The sequence below is a fragment of the Lissotriton vulgaris genome, chromosome 4_1 (assembly GCF_964263255.1).
Source record: "Lissotriton vulgaris chromosome 4_1, aLisVul1.2, whole genome shotgun sequence".
Lineage (NCBI taxonomy): Eukaryota > Metazoa > Chordata > Amphibia > Caudata > Salamandridae > Lissotriton > Lissotriton vulgaris.
In genome coordinates, this window is record NC_141691.1 from 1,674,679,682 (window position 1) to 1,674,700,243 (window position 20,562).

A 20,562-nucleotide genomic window follows, 5' to 3' on the forward strand; every position below is an offset into this window, starting at 1 on the left:
CCAGGGAGCATGAATTAAAGTGCAAAAAATAAGTCAGGGGGGGGGGCTATGTAGTTCCAAAGACAAAGGCGGGGAGGAAGGGAGTAGAGGCCTGTAGACTCGGGTCCACTGGGGCAACGTTGTAGACAATCAGCCGGTTGTGGCTCCTGTGTCCCCATACCTGGGAAAAGTTCTCTCGGGACTCTGGAGTCAGTGATGAGGCAGAGCATATCCAAGTAGATAGCCAGCAAGGGGAGGCAGGAAGGCGGCAGTGAGGACTGGCAGGCAGCAGATGGAGGCAAAGCTGCGCTAAGGCTGTCCCCATTATCATTCAACAGCGGCGAGTAGATCCGAGGCAGTAAGCAAAGGGAGAGCACAGCAGTGGCAGTGGGATGAGGAATGTCTTTCTCCAATGTACAGCTGGGTAGGAGACGTCGCAGGAAAACCCAGGCCTGAGTCCCCAATAGCCAAACCAAGCAGCTCCACTGGGCATCAGCCAAGACGTCTTGCTGTCCCGTGAAGAAGGAATATCACGCCTTAGAGTAGTCCAACACCACCCAGACTCATCTGGAGAAGCAAGAGCTGCGCTGAAGCTGGATAGTTAATAGGAGGACGGTAATCTCTGAGTGAGGTGGCAGAGTCGGAAAGAGAGGCATCAGTGGTGCGGAAATCCATGCCCCGATGTCCGGCTGGGTAGGAGATGGCCTTGGGGGAAATCTGGGCCAGATTCCCCATTTGCAGCTTCACGGGGCATCGGCTAAGTCTTTGCCGTGTCCGCTGTCCAGGTACAGGAGGAACAAAATGGAAAAAGGGGTTATTAAGGGGTTAAAGGTCCGGTGCGGCAAATGCTGACCGGGAGCTACCGGCCGGAGCTGGGTAGTTATAGTTAGGTCAGCTTTTCTATCGTAAATTAGTTTTTTGAGTTGCTGATAACTTTGGCTAAGTTTGATGGATCTCCACGAAACTTTCCCAAAAAGTGCTGTTTTTTGCCAAGTTTGTGCATGGAAAGTTTCAAGGTGATCTGTTAAGGGCGCTAAGACAAAGTGTGGTCTCAAAATGTAAAATCACCATGCATTTTCCATTTACCTTTTTAAACAGTGCTACAGCAAAAACTGCTTAACGGAATTACACCAAATTAGGCTGGAACCTATATCTTGGTACAGAAAGTGACCTTTTTGGGATTTTATGTAAATCCTTTCAGTTGTTTTGGAAAAGAAAGGTCTAAAAATATTTGTATATCATGACTGTTCGGTCCGAGGGACTACTGTGAGAATGACCCCATCTCCTGGGGCTAAATTCTATATTTAAGGGGAGAGGTCTGTGTGCCCCCCCCGCCCTCCCCCCACGAGTCATTATCTTCCCTGGGGACCCCATCCCCGGGTCACAATCTAATTATTTAGGGGAGGGGATACATGGACCCCTCCCCAAGCCATATTCAGACGTGGGGATCACCATCCCTGGGGCCAAATGTGTTTATAAAGGGAGCAGAGACTGCAGCCCCCCTCCCTGAGCCTGGAAAAGGCATAAGGGACCTCATCTCATATGGGTCAGTGAGTGGGTGTGTGAGTGGCTGTACGAGTGTCTGTGAGGGGTTGTGTGGGTGTGTACGTGGGTTTGTGAGTGGGTGTGCAGGTCTGGGAGTGGGTGTGTCAATGGTTTTGTTGGTTTGTGAGTGGGTGTGTGAGTGGTTGCATGGGTGTGTGAGTGGGTGTGTGAGTGGTTCTGTAGCTGTGTAATTGCGTTTGAGAGTGGGTTTGTGATTGGATGTAAGGGTGTGTGAGTAGTTTTGTAGGTCAGTGTGTGGTTTTGTGAGTGGCTGTGTGAGTGTTTTTTTGGGTCTGTGACTGGGTTTGTGAGAGGCTGTATGGGTGTGTGAGTGGTTATGTGGGTGTGCAAGTAGGTGTGAGTTGTGAGAGGGTGTGTGAGTGCATGTGTGAGTGGATGAGTGGGTCTGTGAGTGGGTGTGTGAGTGGTTGTATGGGTACATGAGTGAGTGTGTGAGTGGCTGTATTGGTGTGTGAGTGGGTGTGTGAGTAGTTGTGTGGGTGTGTAAGTGGGTGTCTGAGTGTGTGAGTGGGTATGTGAGTGTATTTCTGAGTGGCTGTGTGGGCCTGTGAGTAGGTATGTGAGTGGTTTTGTGGGTGTGTGAGTGAGTGAGTTGTGTGGGTGTGTGAGTGAGTGTATGAGTAGGTGTGTGGGCCTGTGAGTGGGTGTATGTGTTTTTGTAATTAAGGTTTGTATCTGCAGATCTGCCGCAGATCAAACAGAAGGTGGTGATGAGTGCTGCAGTTGATCTACTGACCCTCACACTAAAATAAATGATTTTGACAATTTCTTGCCCATGAGGGTTCCCTCACAGCCCCTCCATCAGTCCCACTGGGTCAGAGTACCTCTACCCTGGCCTTTTCTATTGTCTTGATGCACAAAATGGCAGCCTTACCTTTCCTCTCAGGTTGCGGCTAGCGAATCACAATATTGCTGTTGGTGCATGGTCAACATATCTGCTCCTGTAGATCCATGATGGATCCCTGTCTCTAGATATACATACGTATTTTTAATTTAATAACTACACAACTGCTGAACAAATTTACACCAAATTACAAACCACACTTTTTCCAGACCAAGATCTAGCTTTCTGCCAAATTTCCTGTAATTCCGTTTAGCGGTTCCGGCTGTAGTTGTGTCTTCAATCCCTATGGGAAATTGCATGGGAAAATGCATTTTGAGATCCCCCTTTTTCTCTGCCTCTGCTTGACAGATCACCCTGAAACTTTTCAGAAGGCAGCTGAAGTCACTGGCAAACTAGTTTGGAAGATTTCATAAAGACTTGTCAAACAGCGCTAAAGTTATTTGTGAAACAAAAAGCTCTCTTCCAATGTATCTATATTCACTTATGAGGGATTTCAGGCAGCTCTCTTCATCCTCAAATCTTCATGTGTTGTTCACATTTTTCTTCCGCCAGCTACAGAATACAGCATGGGGCAATGGGGGCTACGGGTCAGCTCACTTCAGCCATTACCTAACTTTGCTGTGAATTACAGCATTCTGCTCTTTCACCAGCAGCACAACCTCACACAAAGTAGTTCACTTCCATGCCAGGGACCAATATGACAATGCAGGCTGTTTGAGACCAAAAACGTTTTTTTAGCCAATGTTTTCTAATTAATAAAAACCAATACAAAACAAAGCAAAAATTGACACCAACAGACCTATTGGCCTTGACAATGCTTGCCTCATATTTTCACACCAATAAAAGCCTGACAGTTCCAAACACGAGATAGGCTTCATTTCTCCCATGCTTTTGGGAAACAATTTCCAGCATACCAGGCCATTCATGTCTTGTCTTTAAATACAAACCCTACTATGTCCCTTTGTTTTTGATAAATACAATTTCTCTATGCGCATGCATTGAACATGGTGGCTGCACATATAAGCTATAGTGCCTTCAGGGGAGCTGTAAAGATGGAAGATCTGCTGAAAGCACAGCTATCACCTGCCTGATGGAGATCTCTAAATATGACTGGCTGTTCTTCTCTGCTTACAGAAGAGAACAGAATAAAGAACACCAAACATAAATTAAGGCCCTGTTTCTACTATAAAACAAAAAAATAAACAATTGTTTAGCATATATCAGTACTACAGTGATTAATTTTGCCGTGAGTATGCGTTTTAAGCTTTATCAATGAAAGAGATGGAAATAATTCCAACTTGAGCGGGATTTGTATCAGCCAAGAGAATTGTGTTTTATATATAACTCACGTATATGTCAACAGAACAGTCAGTTTGGATAAGTAGCCGGTAGGACCTCATAGTGGCCTTTTCACAAGTGAGCAGTCAGTATCGGACTTAATAATGAGGTCAGAGAATGGGAGTGTGCTGAGCCCCTTTGGTGTTCCTGTGAAATTACTTTAGGCTAATGGCGGACAAGTCTATATAATCATAATTTCTCAATCAATTAGGGCTTCTATGGACCCCGCTTAACCATTACTGGAATCCGGTGAGCCCCACTGAATAATAATTGGAAACCAAGGACTGAGTCATTACTGGAAGTCAGGGACTCCTGCCTAAAACAATTTTGATGATTTTAATCAATCAATCAACCAGTGTCTTGTAGAGTGTGACTACTCACCTGTAAGGGTCTCAAGGTGATGATATGAACCACAAAGCACTACACAAATGATAAAATATAATTGTTTCAAAAAAGAAAATATATATATACACACACAATCATAATTTTAATGGGAAGCTTGGAGCTTCTCTAAATTCTATTATGGCAAACCATCGCCCATACTATATTCTCTTTGATGCTCGTGCAATGTCCCACGAATCAATCTGAGACTGCTAACTTAATTTTTAGCCTCCAATTTCTAATTCCTTCACATTCACTGAACATTTTGCTTCATTCATATACATGTTATTCATCTATTAATATTAATTTAATTTTCTGGGGAGACGCGGACCCCCTGAGTAGGCTTCGTTGACCCCAGGGGTCCCAGGACCACAGGTAATGAACCACTGAATGTCTTGTTGTAGTGGTGAAGATGCATGCCACAATAAGCATTACAAGTTCTAGAACAATGTGCAAAGGACACTAAGCTGATTCCACAGACTCAGATTGGAATGTGACACCATTTTGGAATGATTAGCAATATTACAGCTTTGTGTTCTTTATTCAACAAAGCAGTACATACGTGTGGGCTGTCCTTGTTTGCTTGTTTGCTGCGTTAGGAGGGTGCATTCGAAGGGGTGGATAGGGCATTACTATGGGCATAATTGGTAGGGTGAGGGAGCCCTTACTCACTTGTATCTGTAATTAACAGTTCGCGTCTGAGAACAATTCGGTACAACTGACTCCATCTCAAGGACGCTCCAAACAAACCAAGTGCCAAGAGGGGTTCATGATGGCTCCTTTGTTATTCAATAAATAACCAGAAGATACAGATGTGTACTTGGTAAAATGTGTTAATTTATGCCCATGATAACAGGGTGCCACCTAACAGCGGTGTTGGGTGTATCTCTGTCGTCTTGCTACTCTTGCAACCAGCCCAGAATAAAAGGGTAAACACTGTGAAGCAAATACATTATTTGTAAACCCTGTCAAATCAAACGTGGCAGTATTTACCCGCAAAGAGTGCAATCAAACGGTAACTGGGTAAACTAGACATTGAACGGACAGATAGTTATAACTAAGTGTGGCTGGACACAGTAATGACTCACCAGGTATATAAAAAAAGGAAAGTTAGAGTCATAGCAGTTGTTTTACATTTGTTACATGTAGCAGGCATGTATACTACCCCCTGGCGTGGGAGCAGGTGACATCTCCCACTGAAACATCACAGATCTGCAATTGTATTTCAACATTTATCATTCCGATGGGATTACCCTAACAGTCAATCTCCAACACTGAACAGAGTTCATAGTTTTTAATGAACAGTGTCTTCTCAAGCCCCCAAAGCTCAAGTGACAGTATTCAACAGTTTTACATACCTCAAAGCAGTGGTTGTCATTGTGTGTATAATTAACACGTTTTCGTTTCTGTGCTGCCTGGTGAATTGACCCTATTGATGGCCTGCAAGGCCCTGCAGCGTGATTTAACCCCTTCGCTGCGGCGGCTATTCCGCCGCAGCGCTAAGGGGGCGGGGCGGCCACACGGCAGTTCCGTGCTTGTGACGGAACCGCTCCGTCACGGCTCGCGGGTGAGCTGTGCTTGTGACGGAACGGTTCCGTCACGAACCTGCCCGCCCATTATTTCGTCAGCGCAGGCGCGGAATTCGCGCCGCGCAGGCGCGGCGAGTGGGTCGTGACGGAACCGTTCGTCACAAGCACAGCTCACCCGAGGCTTGTGACGGAACGGTTCCGTCACATGCATGCAAGGGGTTAAATGTAAATAGATTTCTCTGTCATTTTTGAATGTGTTGACATGATTTTTTAATCATTTATCAATTTCTTGAGCATTATAACATGCTTTGGTGTTATTCTGCTTTACTAGTTACTCGCTCCCCTCCCAGTTCTCTATGGTCCAATTATTATCTTACCCTTTGTTGTCCCTTTTGTTTGTAACCTTCTAGTTTGATATGTATATTTGACTTGTTTGGGTTGGTATTCCTTTTGATGATTGTACGTTCGCACTATATAAAACTTTATAAATAAATAAAGGTGCATCGAAAATTGAAATTGATGGCAGTAAGGCCCACCTAATGCAGGTAGTCTGCTCTGCACAATTCCAACTGTACACTGTAGATGCCCTTAGAGTCCTCATTGTCACATTGTCATTACACTATGTATAGCAAGACATTAGATGCTGAAGGTAGATAGGACATCCAGGCCAATTTAGTGTGCATGCTTTCTTGCCTGTGCAACTCTGTATAGACAATCATTGGTCTCCAGGCCTGTCTTTGCTCTAACTTTTCTAATCATAATGATATTATGCACACCTATAGGAATTGAAATGGTGAAATGGCAATACCACCTGATTACCAAACTAAGAATAAATGCAGTTGCCCCTCCAGCTACAGTGAATGTCACAACAGCAACCAAACGCTAATTCTTTTAACGATAAAAACCAAGCTCATTGCCTTTGCCAGTGCTTGTTAATATTTACTTCTTGGGGGACAATTCCAATGTTGAATGGACCGGAGTACTCCCTACATCAGTCAGGAACTGGAACCGAGCATCCTCTTGTTGTTAGCTTCAGACCAGCAAGTAGGAAGCGACTGAACCCTGTTCAGTCGCATTCATATACTTAACAATGGGAGCGTGCATATCATCGTTAAGTACAGAAGTGCAGTTCATCCCTGCACACGGTGGCAGGCACCCCAAGGTGCAGGGATCAACATAGGAGCACCCTAGGTGCCCCCTAGTCTGCCATTCGGTGGCCTCGCTCCCATGGGGGCCCTGCTGGGGTCCCGCAAAGACCGTTTCCAAATTCCTTTCTGTGTCGGAAAGACCGGCACAAAAAGGCAGTGGGAAACTGCCATTGTACTCCCTCGGCCGGAAAGAGCGGGCCGGTGGAGTACTGAATGAATGAATGAAACAGGTTTTTATAGAGCGCAGCGTTCACTCCAAGGAGCATCTTGGCGCTATATGACAGAAGGCTGAGGGGAAGACAGGAGTGGAAACAGTACAGAGAAAAATGGTTGCAAAGGGATTAAATGAGTGCTAGGGTTTCCTGGTCTGAAGTGCTAAAAATCCAAGGGGCAGATTTATGTTAACTGGCGCATCCCCAGGGATGCACCAGTTAACGTGCGCCACAGTGCGCCACAGCTCCGCCAGCCATGGTGCGCTGCGGCGCACCATAGTGCAAAAACGGCACAGATGCGTGACGCATCTGTGCCGGAAATGTGGCGCATTGCTGGAGTTGCGTCGCAAGCGCAACGCAGCTCCAGCAAGGCTCGGGGGTGACCCATCTACACAATGCTGCGTCAAGACCTACGCCTGCTTCAAGCAGGCGCAGGGTTTTGACGCAGCATTGCCCTGAAAGTGACTGAGTGAAATCTCATAGATTTCACTCAGCCACTTTCAGGAGGCGTTCCTGCGCAGGAACGCCCCCCCCCCCCCTGCGCAGGAGCGCCTCCTCATGGCGCAGTGCTTTACAACGTAACGCATCTCCTAGATGCGTCACGTTGTAAATAGGGTGCATTGTTTGCGCCGCAGTTGCGTCAAATAAAGTGATGCAATTGCGGCGCAAAGAGGCGCAACGGCCTCATAAGTCTGCTCCCAAGTTTTTAATGACTTCCTAAACATGGACTTGTTTTGGTGGATGGCGGACAAGGTTCTCCGAGAAGTCGGAAGCCACCTGGAATACCGAGTCAGATTCCTTTCAGACCGATGGGCTCGGTCGGAAAAGAATCCGAAAGGGCATGTCCGATGCGGTTAGGATGACTCTGACCAAGGGTCGGAGCCATTCCTAACAGCATCGGAATTGACCTCTTAGTATTTCATTGATTTAAGTTGAAATTCCTATGTTTTGATTTTGCCTTGTTACTCATGGAAAAGGCTTGTCTAAAGGAACAAGCTTTTCTTTCCGATGTTTCTATGGGTTGTTATGTAATGTTTTTGTTATGTGTCTTTTCTTTTAGGGTAAAGAAATCCATTTTACCAATTACGATCCTTCGATTCTACTTCCCAAATCACTGGATTACTGGACCTACCAGGGCTCTTTGACCACGCCTCCACTCCTCGAAAGCATCATATGGATAGTTCTACGAGCACCAATAACTGTCAGTGCAGAGCAGGTACTTTCTTCATTAATATTTTCCTAAGATTTGAAAAATGTTCATTTAACTTAACGGTGATCAGACTACGTTGCAGATGGTGCAAACCTTGTATGATTCTGCATCCTGCTGCTCACCTGCATCTGTTTGTCTTGACGACTTTTGAAGCCTTCAATTAATTTTGAATACAACTCCATAAAAGGACTTGTGGTGTTTGAGGAAAAGACAATCTGGAGGTCCAGTTTTCTACAATTTAGTGGTGGACGCTGTGCTCTTGGAGGTAATGAGCTATTATATCAAATTCTGGATTCTTCACATTACCAAATAGTGCTATACCAAGCAGTTATTAATTATCCATATTCCCGAATCTCCTGACCTGCCAGAGACACAGGTTAGGCCTTTTATAAAACGCATATAGGGACAGCATGTATATATATAACTTTTGGATATGATTACCTTGTTTTTGACGCTGTTTGGTTCCATAACATTTTTTACACAATATTTTGGTAGGTTACATTAAAAGTATGTAAACTTGATATTTTTGTAGACTATATTTTTTGATAGTCAAGATATTGTTGTTCCTGATAGTCTGTCGCCAACCTCCTATCCATATGTATGAATGGTTTCGGAGTGAAGTAGGTGTCAAAAACATTGAAAGGTTATGGAGCACCAGGTTGGGATGATAACCCATTTGGCAAAGAGAAGTGGTCCGTTTAGCAAAGTAAAAAATAAAAATGGCTTTTGGGGAGGAGGCAGAGGTCCAGGGGACCATTGTTAAATCTCAAAACATGTTTAAAAAGTTGAAAAATTTGGGCTAGAGTCACAAAGGTAAAGAGAGACGAAAGTCTAACTTTATGACTTTCGGTATTCAAAAAGGGCATTTACGACTCGTAAATGCCCTTTGTGATTACCCAAAGTCGAACTTTATGACTTTCAGTATTCACAAAGGGCATTTACGAGTGTTACAGAAAGTCATAAAGTTAGACTTTCGTCTCACTTTACCTTTGTGAATCGGACCCTTTGTTTTTAAACGCAGCCTTGTTTTCTCTAAGGAAAAAGGCTGCAAGTAAAGAAAAAGGTTTTAAAAGCCATCCAAATCATGGTGGTCTGCTGACCCCGGCAGGCGGACATCACTGTGATGGTCTCCAATCTAAGTTAGCTGCAATTTGCGACCTACCAAATGAATATCGACGAGGCAGGTTGGATTGCGACCCACTAATTCGGAAGTTTGTGAACCAGCCTGTTCTTCCATTGGTTGGGTCACAACATTTCACACTGACTGCAAAAATGCATTATTTTGTGACCAGTGTTTTGTACATTTGACCCTAGTAATGATACTGACCAGCAGACATATTGGAACAACTTTGAGGATTGGTTGAAAACCTAGTATCAGCACAAAGCAGTTTTTGTGGAAGTTAAACCTCCCAATATACACATTTTGGTACTAGCTCTTTATTTGACATTTTAAGTGTAAAACTGTCAGAAGACTCTCTATTTTAGATTTGGATTGACAGCTTGCTGCTGTCAGAGACACACCAATATTAATACAACAGGCACATGTGGCATTGTGGCAGTCCAATTGAGATATGTTTGGTAGGGCTCCTTCTGCCACAGGTTAGTTTGCTGAGTTCTGTACATCTTAGACCAGCCTTTGGCATTCCCTGGATGGTCACGTTTTTAAGTAGTTACAGTGCATTGATGATTGGCATTAAAAGAGTCATGCATCAAAATTGTGGCAACAAAGACCATCACTATGCATACTGATGCCCCAGAATTAATATACTCTTTAAAATCTCTGTATCAAACACTGCTGCGTCCCCTCATCAGTAATAATTGGAAATGTCGCAAGGAATGACTTTAAAGGATTGTGATATGGGAATGTGAAGCATTACAAGTAAATAGCATGGTAATAGATGTGTATTTGTGAGTAATCAAAGAACTGCATAATTATATTTGTGTAGGTTAAAAGATCAGGTGACAGTTGCACTGACAAGCCAGACCTAAACATACATGTTAATTAGTGACTGCTCTCCTCTCATCTGTGTTGTTGCCAGAGAAAAACTATATAAATGATTTTGTTATCTAAGACACTTTACAAGGATTACAATGTCATGTGTGTGCCCCTGAAAGTTCAAGCTCAGTCGGCTCGATAAACAGACAAAATTATCACAGCTGCAAGGAAGGCAAGCACTTTTTTGTGGATGCATACAATGTTTGCCCAATCAAAACATGTACTCCTGGCTCCCAACATGTGGGCTGAGTCAAAGCCCCCTCTCTTCTGATGCTCACATAATTGTCTGGCATCAGCTGCGTTATCAGGTCAGACCATTTAAAAATATTCGAGGCCATATCATGGACTTGTTCAGTGCACTGTGCATTGTGAAACATTGCTGCTTTAGTGCATAAACTGCCTGAAAACATAAATGTGTTAGTGTATTAGTTATACACAATACATCTCAGAAATAGGAATAGGCAACCACTGCTCTGTGCTTCCTAGAGAATGCTACAAAGCAGATTTACCAAAAAAAGGTGCTGGGGCCAGGGGCGACTCCTCCATGTGTTCGGAGGTGAGTCTCCCCACTGCGAGAAGCAGAAACATAAAATGGTATTATAAAGCCCATTTTATGTTTCTGCTTCTCAAACTGCGAGAAAGCAGAAGGGTTTGGTTGGGGGAGGGCATGTGGCTGGGTCTGCTCGAGAGCAGAGGAAATTAAATGAAATTAAATGAAATGGACATTTGTAAAGCGCATGGCTGCCAGAAGGCCTCCCAGCGCTAGGCAGACTCATGACCAGGTGAAACATCAAATTTCAAGGGAACAGAGGAGGAGTGGCTAGCCCAATGATGTGGGCTCTGACTGGTCAGCCCTCTGGGATGACCAAACCAGTCATGGGCACTCTCCCTTTTCTCCATGTAGGCTGCTTCCAGCCTACATGGATAAAATGGCCTCCCCATGGACTCCTGTGCGGTCGCCATCCCAACCAATCACAGTGCGGCCATTGCAGAATTGTGATTGGCTTAGGGGAGCGGAGGGAGGCTGCCTCCTTCCTGTTCCTGTGAAGGCAGGAAAGCAGGAGCCGGGGCTGGAGCTTTAAAAACGCTGGACCAGGGAAAGATACGTTTATTTTGTTTTTTAAATTATTTTAACCCCCACTCGCGACTCCCCCTTTCCTTCATGACCACTCAACCATCCCCCCGACCCCGCGTTCGACCCCACCCGGGAGCCATGCCGACCACGACTGGCTAGGACCCATTCTGACCCTGTGTACTGAAGTAGGGTGTGTTTGTAATACAGACTGAGGGTCACCAACTTCAACTCTCATTCCTAATGATACATGTCAAACCCAGCTTCATCTCCCAGTCCTAGTGCCTACATTTCAAACTAAAGCTTAGATCTTCTGGTGCCAAAACAAGGCTTGACACTTGCCAAACCACTCATACAAACCGCGGTTTGGCCGCGTTTAACAGAAACGTACTGAGTTTAGATAATTCTTTTCCACAAGATAGACAATTCACTAGAACAGCACACACTTCACTGAGCACAAAGGCAAAGTGTGTTGCTCAATTGTCACACTTTTCACACGGGAAGACACTCCCCACATTGCTTTTAAATAAACAAAGATCTCCCACATGCTCGTTGAAAATCAATTCCTAGAGATCCTAAATCTGTCTACAAATACACATAAAATGCCATAATCATGGCCTAATAATGTAAAATAAGCTTAATTCACAGTCTGAACTGCACAAACAAGGAACAGGAATAGTCCCTACCATTTCAACAGAGAAGCAATAAGTTGTGCTGAATGCCTACCAATAACCTTTTAATTTCTACTATTAAATCTTAATGAGGTGTAAACATATCTTCATCCATGGACATCCTCGAAATGGGGTGGGAGTAGACAAATAGCAAGAGAGATTTTAGAGCTAGGAATTTAGAAAGACATGGAGGAGTAAAAGAGAAATGATGAAAAGTAACTTGAAAGAGAAACATCAATGAAAGGATTTGTGAACGGAGTTAGAAGCAGAAAATAAAGAATCAATATTTGACCAAAGGAATAAGTGAGGGATGGGCGTGAATTAGGAATGTATGTATTAACAGTGGAAAAAACATCTCTGTGCTTTTTTAGGGGAAAAAATGAATAAACCATGATAACCATTATATGGTGCAATTTTTTCAAACATTTGAAAACACTGAAAAAAGTACTGGAATTCACAAAAAGAAACTGAAAACAAGAAGCCTAATTACATACATCCAGGTAGCATTTAATCAGTTTAGGGCAAAGGTTAAATAAGTCCCTGTCTTCTACTGAGCAAGGACAGATGACACATGTATCTTTACACAGAATATTATGCAATACTTCGAGCTAAAAATATTGCTATAATTTGAAGTTTGCTTCTACTTTGCTTGCTTCTTCCTGGAGGACAGAACACATAAGGACACTCACTTTGTGGCCAAAATTCAGGTGGTATGTTCATGAACTGCACATGTATGAGAGAATGGAAAGTTTTGTCCTATGCTTTCTTTAGCATGGGTTAAATAAAACATGGATTCAGACAAACATTTATAAGCAGCACTATATCAATAAGGTACTCTACCTTCTAGGCCCTGCACTTGTACCATCCACTTGAACATTCTAAATGCATGAGCAATACTGGCCATGTTAGCACACATCCATGTCACGATTGATAGTAACATTAAAACACTATATATCGAAGCCTTGCTCTACAAGTGTTATGAATACTGACTGCTGCCTTAGCAATCTCACTTTCGAGTTGAATGCCAAATTGTCAACAGATATTGTTACTTCTGCTAAAGTTTTCCGAAAGTAGCTTCTTGTCCAAATAAATGGATACTACACTGTGGCCCCAAAATAGTCTATACAAAATTACTGTGGGTTAAATATCTGCTTTGGGCCATCAAAATAGCTGTCGAGAGTACCCACAACATTAGGTCAACTCTTTGAATTCCTCCAATGGCCTAATCAACACCAGTGTAAGCTCTTTAAATGTGCAGCTTCTATCAGTAGGCCAATGAACTGAATACCAACATATAGATGTGCTTGTGGGTGGTTTTTCCAACCTTACTCCATCCACCAATAAATATTTACACGAAATACACAATATCATAATTAATCTGAAGTTAGATTTAAAATTCAAGATTCAGTGTTACGGCACGTCCATAAATAGGCATATTGTTTTCCACCTATATTTTTACATTATAAGTGCTTCGCAGTATTTTATTTGGCTTTATATATATACTAGCAGCCCGTCCCGACGTTGTCCGGGAGCAATTAGGCTTCAGGGCCCTCGCCCGCCCCGATGTTGTCCGTGGGTCCCCCGGAGCCTTCCTCCATATATTGCAGTATTATACCTCTATGTTTACTTTGTACGCTTTTGTAACCTGCACACGTCACTTTTTCCTCCTGTAATGCAGTATTATACCTCTATGCTTACTTTGTACGCTTTTGTAACATGCACACGTAACTTTTTCTCTTGTAATGCACCCTTTGGCTCACTTGTAATGCTTCGTTTGCTTCCTCTTGCTCACGATGTACGCTTTTGTAACCTGCACACGTAACTTTTTCCTCCTGTAATGCACCGTTCGGCTCACTTTTGTAATGCTCTGTTTGCTTCCTCTTGCTCACGATTGTAATTTTTGCTTAATTTCTCCGCCGCTCAAGGCTCCTAAATAAATAAATAAATAACCTACCTCATCCGCCGCTAACCGCTCCTCCCCGCCTGTCCGCCGCTCCTCACCGCCTGTCCGCCGCTCCTCACCGCTCCTCCCCCGAGCCATGTCCGCCGGTCCTCCTCGCGCTCCTGGACGCCGTTCCTCCCAGCGCTCCTCACGTCAGCACGCACGTAGCGGCCGGCGTTTCTTCCAAGGGACAACTTTTTTTTCGGTAAATTTTTTAAATAACCTATATTTAATAAGTTTATATAGCCTATGTCCATCTGCACACCCTCACGATTACAACGATGTATCGGGTGTGTGGATTTGCGCTGTGGTTCCCGAGTTTACCCGCCTCAAAGGTTCAAAGTTCTTCCTTTATAATAGTAGTATAGATATATACATATCTATATAAATTTGTATATATATATATATATATATATATATATATTTATATATTACCTACTGGCGGTCGCCAGTAGGTATATATAGTTAGGATTTTTTCTCTATGGGATTTTTGAAAATTCTATGTCTAATAACTTTGGCGTTTGTGGACGGAATTGGCTGAAATTTTCAGGAAAATGGAACATTTTGTTTCTGAGCAGCCCCTGACAATTTGGGGTGGTTTCATCAAGGGGGGGCGGAGAAAAAAGGGGGGTCCCAAAACGCGTTTTTCCCATGTTAATTTCCATAGGGCAGTTGGCCTCACTTTTAGCTCGAACGGCTGAATGGATTTGCACGAAACTTGGCAAAATTGTAGGGACTGTTAGCCCGATGTGCCTTTGCTAGGTCTCAATATATGTGCTCCAGTGGATTTTGAGTAATTTAGGTTCAAAAAAAGATATATATCTGGGCGGAGCCTAACCACACATCTGATCTGATTGGCTGTCAGCACTTCATCCAAGAAGTGTTGGCAGCCATCTTGGGACGAATATACATGATAGCACCTCATTAAAAAGCATTGTAGTTAATAGAGGGTTTTAGGACTTTAGTTACATTATAAATCATTTGTTGATGGTACCATACTCGTTTTAGGAATTGTGGTGGGTTCTAAGGTGATTTTACCATGTGAAAAAACCTTCTGCTGTGATATCATGAATATTGTTTGAAAGAAAACTAATATCTCATGATTTTCCCACAGTGGTTTGGAAGGGGATCTATAAGCTAAACTGAAAGCATATTTTCTGTAAATTCACATTATCTTTCTCAGTCATGTGAAAATGAAGTCTGACATTCTCAGTAAAACATGTACATCCAGCAAGGACAGAGACTGTCAGTTGATTCCTTTGTGTTCTACTGCAGCCTCCTAGAGTGTTCTAAAGAACAACTAGAGCGCTAACAGTCCTACTTATTACAAAGGTATGGCACACCTGAAGCCATCTTGATTAGAATAAAGTGGTAACTCTTAAAACATTTATTTAAAAAGAAAAAACATGAGGGGGTATATTTTGCCATAGAAAGTATGATTAGTGCTGCAGAATGAAAAATTAGGGCACATTTTGAGTGACTTCTCAAATCCTTTTCTATTTCATTAAAACATTCTGACATGCAGTCTCCCAAAATGGCCACCAGAGACAAAAGAGCCCAAATGTAGCCCAAATATCACCCAGATGTAGCCCAAGTATAGCCCAATGACAGAATGTCCCAGAGTGTTCTAAAGAACAACTAGAGCGCTAACAGTCCTACTTATTACAAAGGTATGGCACACCTGAAGCCATCTTGATTGGAATAAAGTGGTAACTCTTAAAACATTTAATTTAAAAAGAAACAACATGAGGGGGTATATTTTGCCATAGAAAGTATGATTAGTGCTGCAGAATGAAAAATTAGGGCACATTTTGAGTGACTTCTCAAATCCTTTTCTATTTCATTAACACATTCTGACATGCAGTCTGCCAAAATGGCCACCAGAGACAAAAGAGCCCAAATGTAGCCCAAATATCACCCAGATGTAGCCCAAGTATAGCCCAATGACAGAATGTCCCAGAGTGTTCTAAAGAACAACTAGAGCGCTAACAGTCCTACTTATTACAAAGGTATAGCACACCTGGAGCCATCGTGATGGGAATAAAGTGGTAACTCTTAAAACATTTAATTTAAAAAGGAACAAAATGAGGGGGTATATTATGCAATAGAAGGTATTATTAGTGCTGCAGAAAGAAGAATTAGGGCACATTTTGAGTGACTTTTCAAATCCTCTTCTATTTCATTAAAAAATTCTGACATGCAGTCTCCCAAAATGGCCACCAGAGACAAAAGAGCCCAAATGTAGCCCAAATATCACCCAGATGTAGCCCAAGTATAGCCCAATGACAGAATGTCCCAGAGTGTTCTAAAGAACAACTAGAGCGCTAACAGTCCTACTTATTACAAAGGTATGGCACACCTGAAGCCATCTTGATTGGAATAAAGTGGTAACTCTTAAAACATTTAATTTAAAAAGGAACAAAATGAGGGGGTATATTTTGCCATATGAATTATGATTAGTGCTGCAGAAAGAAAAATTAGGGCACATTTTGAGTGACTTCTCAAACCCTCTTCAATTTCATTAAAAAATTCTGACATACAGTCTCCCAAGATGGCCACCAGAGACAAAAGAGCCTAAATGTAGCCCAAATATCACCCAGATGTACCCCAAGTATAGCCCAATGACAGAATGTCCCAGAGTGTTCTAAAGAACAACTAGAGCGCTAACAGTCTTACTTATGACAAAAGTATGGCACACCAGAAGCCATCTTGATTGGAACGAAGTGGTAAGTCTGAAAACACTCAATTTAAAAAGGAACAACATGAGGGGCTAATTTTGCCATAGAAAGTATGATTAGTGCTTCAGAAAGAAAAATTAGGGATCATTTTGAGTGACTTCTCAAATCCTCTTCTATTTCATTAAAAAAATTCTGACATGCAGACTGAAACATGCACTTTGAATACCAGCAGCAGACGTCCCTGGTGAGCAGTAGCTTTACTACAGTGATCTAATGTGCAACTAGAGTGCTAACATTCAGAATTTATGGCAAATGTGTGACACATCTGAATGCCTTCTTGATGGAACCAAAGTAAACAAGCATTGAAAATGCAATAGATCTCGCCCTCGTTTAAGTTAAAGCCATTCTGTTTGTAATGAGGTGGCTTTTTAGCTTTGCTTTTATTAGTGTTTTTTCAACTTTCATGTAAATAACATGCATCTGTATGTATATAAGTATATGTATGCATGCATTTATGTTTGTATTTATATAGATATACAGATGATATATGTTTACATATGTATGTATATATATATATTCACTGAAAAAACCATAAGCTATAGACCATATATAGTTAGGAATTAGCATTTACAAAACCTTGAAAATTCACTGAAAAAACCATAGGTTATAGACCATATATAGTTAGGAATTAGCATTTACAAAACCTTGAAAATTCACTGAAAAAACCATAGGTTATAGACCATATATAGTTAGAAATTCGCATTTACAAAACCTTATTTTACTCACACAAAACCATTGAAATTCCATATATAGTTAGTTGCACTAACTATACATCGCGCACCCGCAATCCACTGCTGATGATGTCACATATTACATCATTCATGACATGGTCAGTGACATCACTGATGACATCACTGATGACATCTCAAATTACATCACTGATGACATCACTGATGACAACATCCAGTGACTGTATGTTTCTGTAAAGTTAAAATATGTCTTACATATTGAAGAATGAGTGGATGTATAAGTGTCTGGATGAAGGATTTAGTAGGTGCTTAACTGACTGTATGAGTGAGTGATTAAATGTGTCTCACTGAGTGCATGGGTTAGTGACTAAACAGTCTTAATTTGTGCATCATTATGTGTGTTGTTCTGTAAACTGTTGCATGTGTTGATAAGTAGCTATATGAGTAACTATATGGGTTATTGATTGGTTGCCCAAGTATTTGTATGGGAGACTGAGTGTGTGTGTGGGTGGCTGGGAGGTGTTTGACTCTGTGCATAGATGTGTGAGCAGTTGATTCACTAGATGTATGGTTTCAAAAGTGCATGTGGAAACAGCTGTATGGGCGGTTGACTGTGTGCATGAGTGTATTGGTGAGTGAATGGATATCTCAGTGCTACATGTCAAAGTAAGTACATATGTAAAACACAGTACATGTGAGAGTTGACATATATAAATAACTGTGCATAAGAGCCAGTGAATGTGTGAGTGGCTGTATGGATCATTGTGAACTTGTATCAGGGATTGTATAAGAGAGTAAATATGTGTTAGTATATGTTTGAATAAGTAAAGTTTGTATAACTGTATAGTTGAGGAAATGGAGGTGTGATTGATTCTTTGCTTGACTGACTAGGTGTGTGAGTAACTCCATGGATGAGTGACAGTCTGTGAGTGTCTGTTTACACTGATTGTATCTAAGGTTATATTAGAGTCTGAAGAGGTTCATCGTATTATCACATGAATGATATCATCAGTGATGTGATCAGTAATGTCAAATGAGATGTCATCAGTGATGTCATCAGTGATGTCATTTGAGATGTCATCAGTGATGTCATTTGAGATGTCATCAGTGATGTCATCAGTGATGTCACTGACCATGTCATGAATGATGTAATATGTGACATCATCAGCAGTGGATTGCGGGTGCGCGATATATAGTTAGTGCAAGTAACTATATATGGAATTTCAATGGTTTTGTGTGAGTAAAATAAGGTTTTGTAAATGCGAATTCCTAACTATATATATTCTATAACCTATGGTTTTTTCAGTGAATTTTCAAGGTTTTGTAAATGCTAATTCCTAACTATATATGGTCTATAACCTATGGTTTTTTCAGTGAATATATATATATATATATATATATATATATATATATATATATATAACAAATCTTCACTCAGCACACTCCTGCCAAAAATGAAGACACGGACCCAGAAGGCTGCAGTAAGGGAGATTTATTTCAACCTCTCAGGTGACGCGTTTCGAGCAACTAGTGATGCTCTTGTTCACACAATATATATATATATATATATATATATATATATATATATATATATATCCAGTGCACTCCAACGTCTGGATATCACTTGAGATTTAAATAATGGTTGCTCTCATTATCATTGCAATGGAACCCATGCGAAAGTGACAATGACATTTTCTGTTTTTCAGATGGCCGAGCTGCGTGCTCTTTACTTTAACACAGAGAAGGAGACCCCGTGCCATATGATGAACAATTACCGCCCACCACAACCTCTGAAGGGTCGAAAAGTAAGAGCATCCTTTCAGTAAAGCACGGCTGGTAGAAAGCAAACTTCGCCTTAACCATACCCCTACTGTGGCTACAACAATTCCATTGGATTTTCCTTCTCAGTTCTCCCATTTACCTCTGAGGTGGCACCTTGTGCAAGGAAGACCATGCATAACCTGTCCCTGAAGTAGGCAAAAGAAGAAAAATGGTTACTTGCTCTTATAAGTCGACAAATTATTTATTCCAGCTGTTAAATAACAAATAGATGAATCTGAAATTATCCTAAATTACATGATATATGGCTACCTGGAAATATGTCTTTTTATGGCCATTATTACACTTTGCAATAGTTGTATGTGACTCCTTAATTAAAATACAACAATAAAGTGACATTTTTTACCACGTTTCTCAATAAAATAACAATAATCAACAGTCTTATGCTCTTCTGTTGTGTATATGGAAAATGGTATGTGTTGGGAAGATCATTAATGGGGAGAGTTTCGTTCCCATGGCTCTCGTGGGTGTAAAAAAAGGTTTCTGAAGGAGTAGCACAACATTCCATATACATCAATATGGGTGAAGTTACTGTTAGGTAATTTTCCTTGAGATACAAGTAACTGGGGTGTAAAAGGAGGAATGGACACTATGAAGGTTTCTGAAGATTCCTCCTTGATTTCCCGATGAAAGGGTGACTCCTCCAAGCAGCCAAGGTGGCAACATGCCCTTACTATGTATGTGAGCCAAGGGTCATCATAAGAGGGTCCCAGATTGGAGAAAAAAGAGTGACAAACGTCCTTGGCAATATCAGTAGCTCTTGATTGTAGATAATGCAAGATTTTCAAGTTTGTAAGTAAGGAAGGCCCCAAAACAGTCATCGTTTAGGATTCAGAAAAAGCCCAAGATAAGATCATCCGGAACTATGAAATTCGAAGTCGATTACAGCTACAACAAAACGGAGCAAAAAATCAGAGCGGAAAGGCAAAACATTGGGTGATGAATGTGACGGAAATTAAGGGAACAAAAGCATTATGATGCTTTTAGCTCAGAGCAAGACCTCCTAATATATAGTCTGGAATTATCGCCGCTTTAGCGGCTGTTTTCAGCCGCTAAGCAGTGATAATTCTATCGCCCTATTAGCAAGCTGTCGCTAACTGATGTTAGCGACAGCTTTTAGGCGATAGCGAGCGGTTTGGGGCCCTCTTTGCATGTCAGCGATGTTTATCGCTAATGACATGCAAAGTGGGCGTACCCAACCAGTTAGCGACTGAAAGCAGTCACTAACGTCGCTATTGCCTATTAGCAAGGCAGGCGTAGCGATGGAAATATTTGTGCTGAGCGCGAATATCTCCAAATGCTAACACCTGCCCAGACCAGTTCTTAGCCATATTTTCCAATGGAAGGTGGATAACATGGCTAAGAGCATTTAGTCGCTAATGCGTGAATATATTGTATTCTCAGCGAT

The 20,562-nt window shown here is 41.9% G+C and overlaps 1 protein-coding gene across 1 annotated transcript in view; it reads left to right on the plus strand.

Moving 5' to 3' along the window:
* Window positions 1–19,535, plus strand: part of LOC147724394 (carbonic anhydrase 2-like) — a 161,186-nt gene extending 141,651 nt beyond the window's left edge. Inside the window, exons 6-7 of the mRNA XM_086965954.1 lie at window positions 8,058–8,213; window positions 19,022–19,535. Coding sequence (XP_086822080.1) covers window positions 8,058–8,213; window positions 19,022–19,141 — 276 coding nt within the window. The 3' untranslated portion in view covers window positions 19,142–19,535. The remainder of the gene's footprint in view (window positions 1–8,057; window positions 8,214–19,021) is intronic.
* Window positions 19,536–20,562: the final 1,027 nt, after the last annotated feature.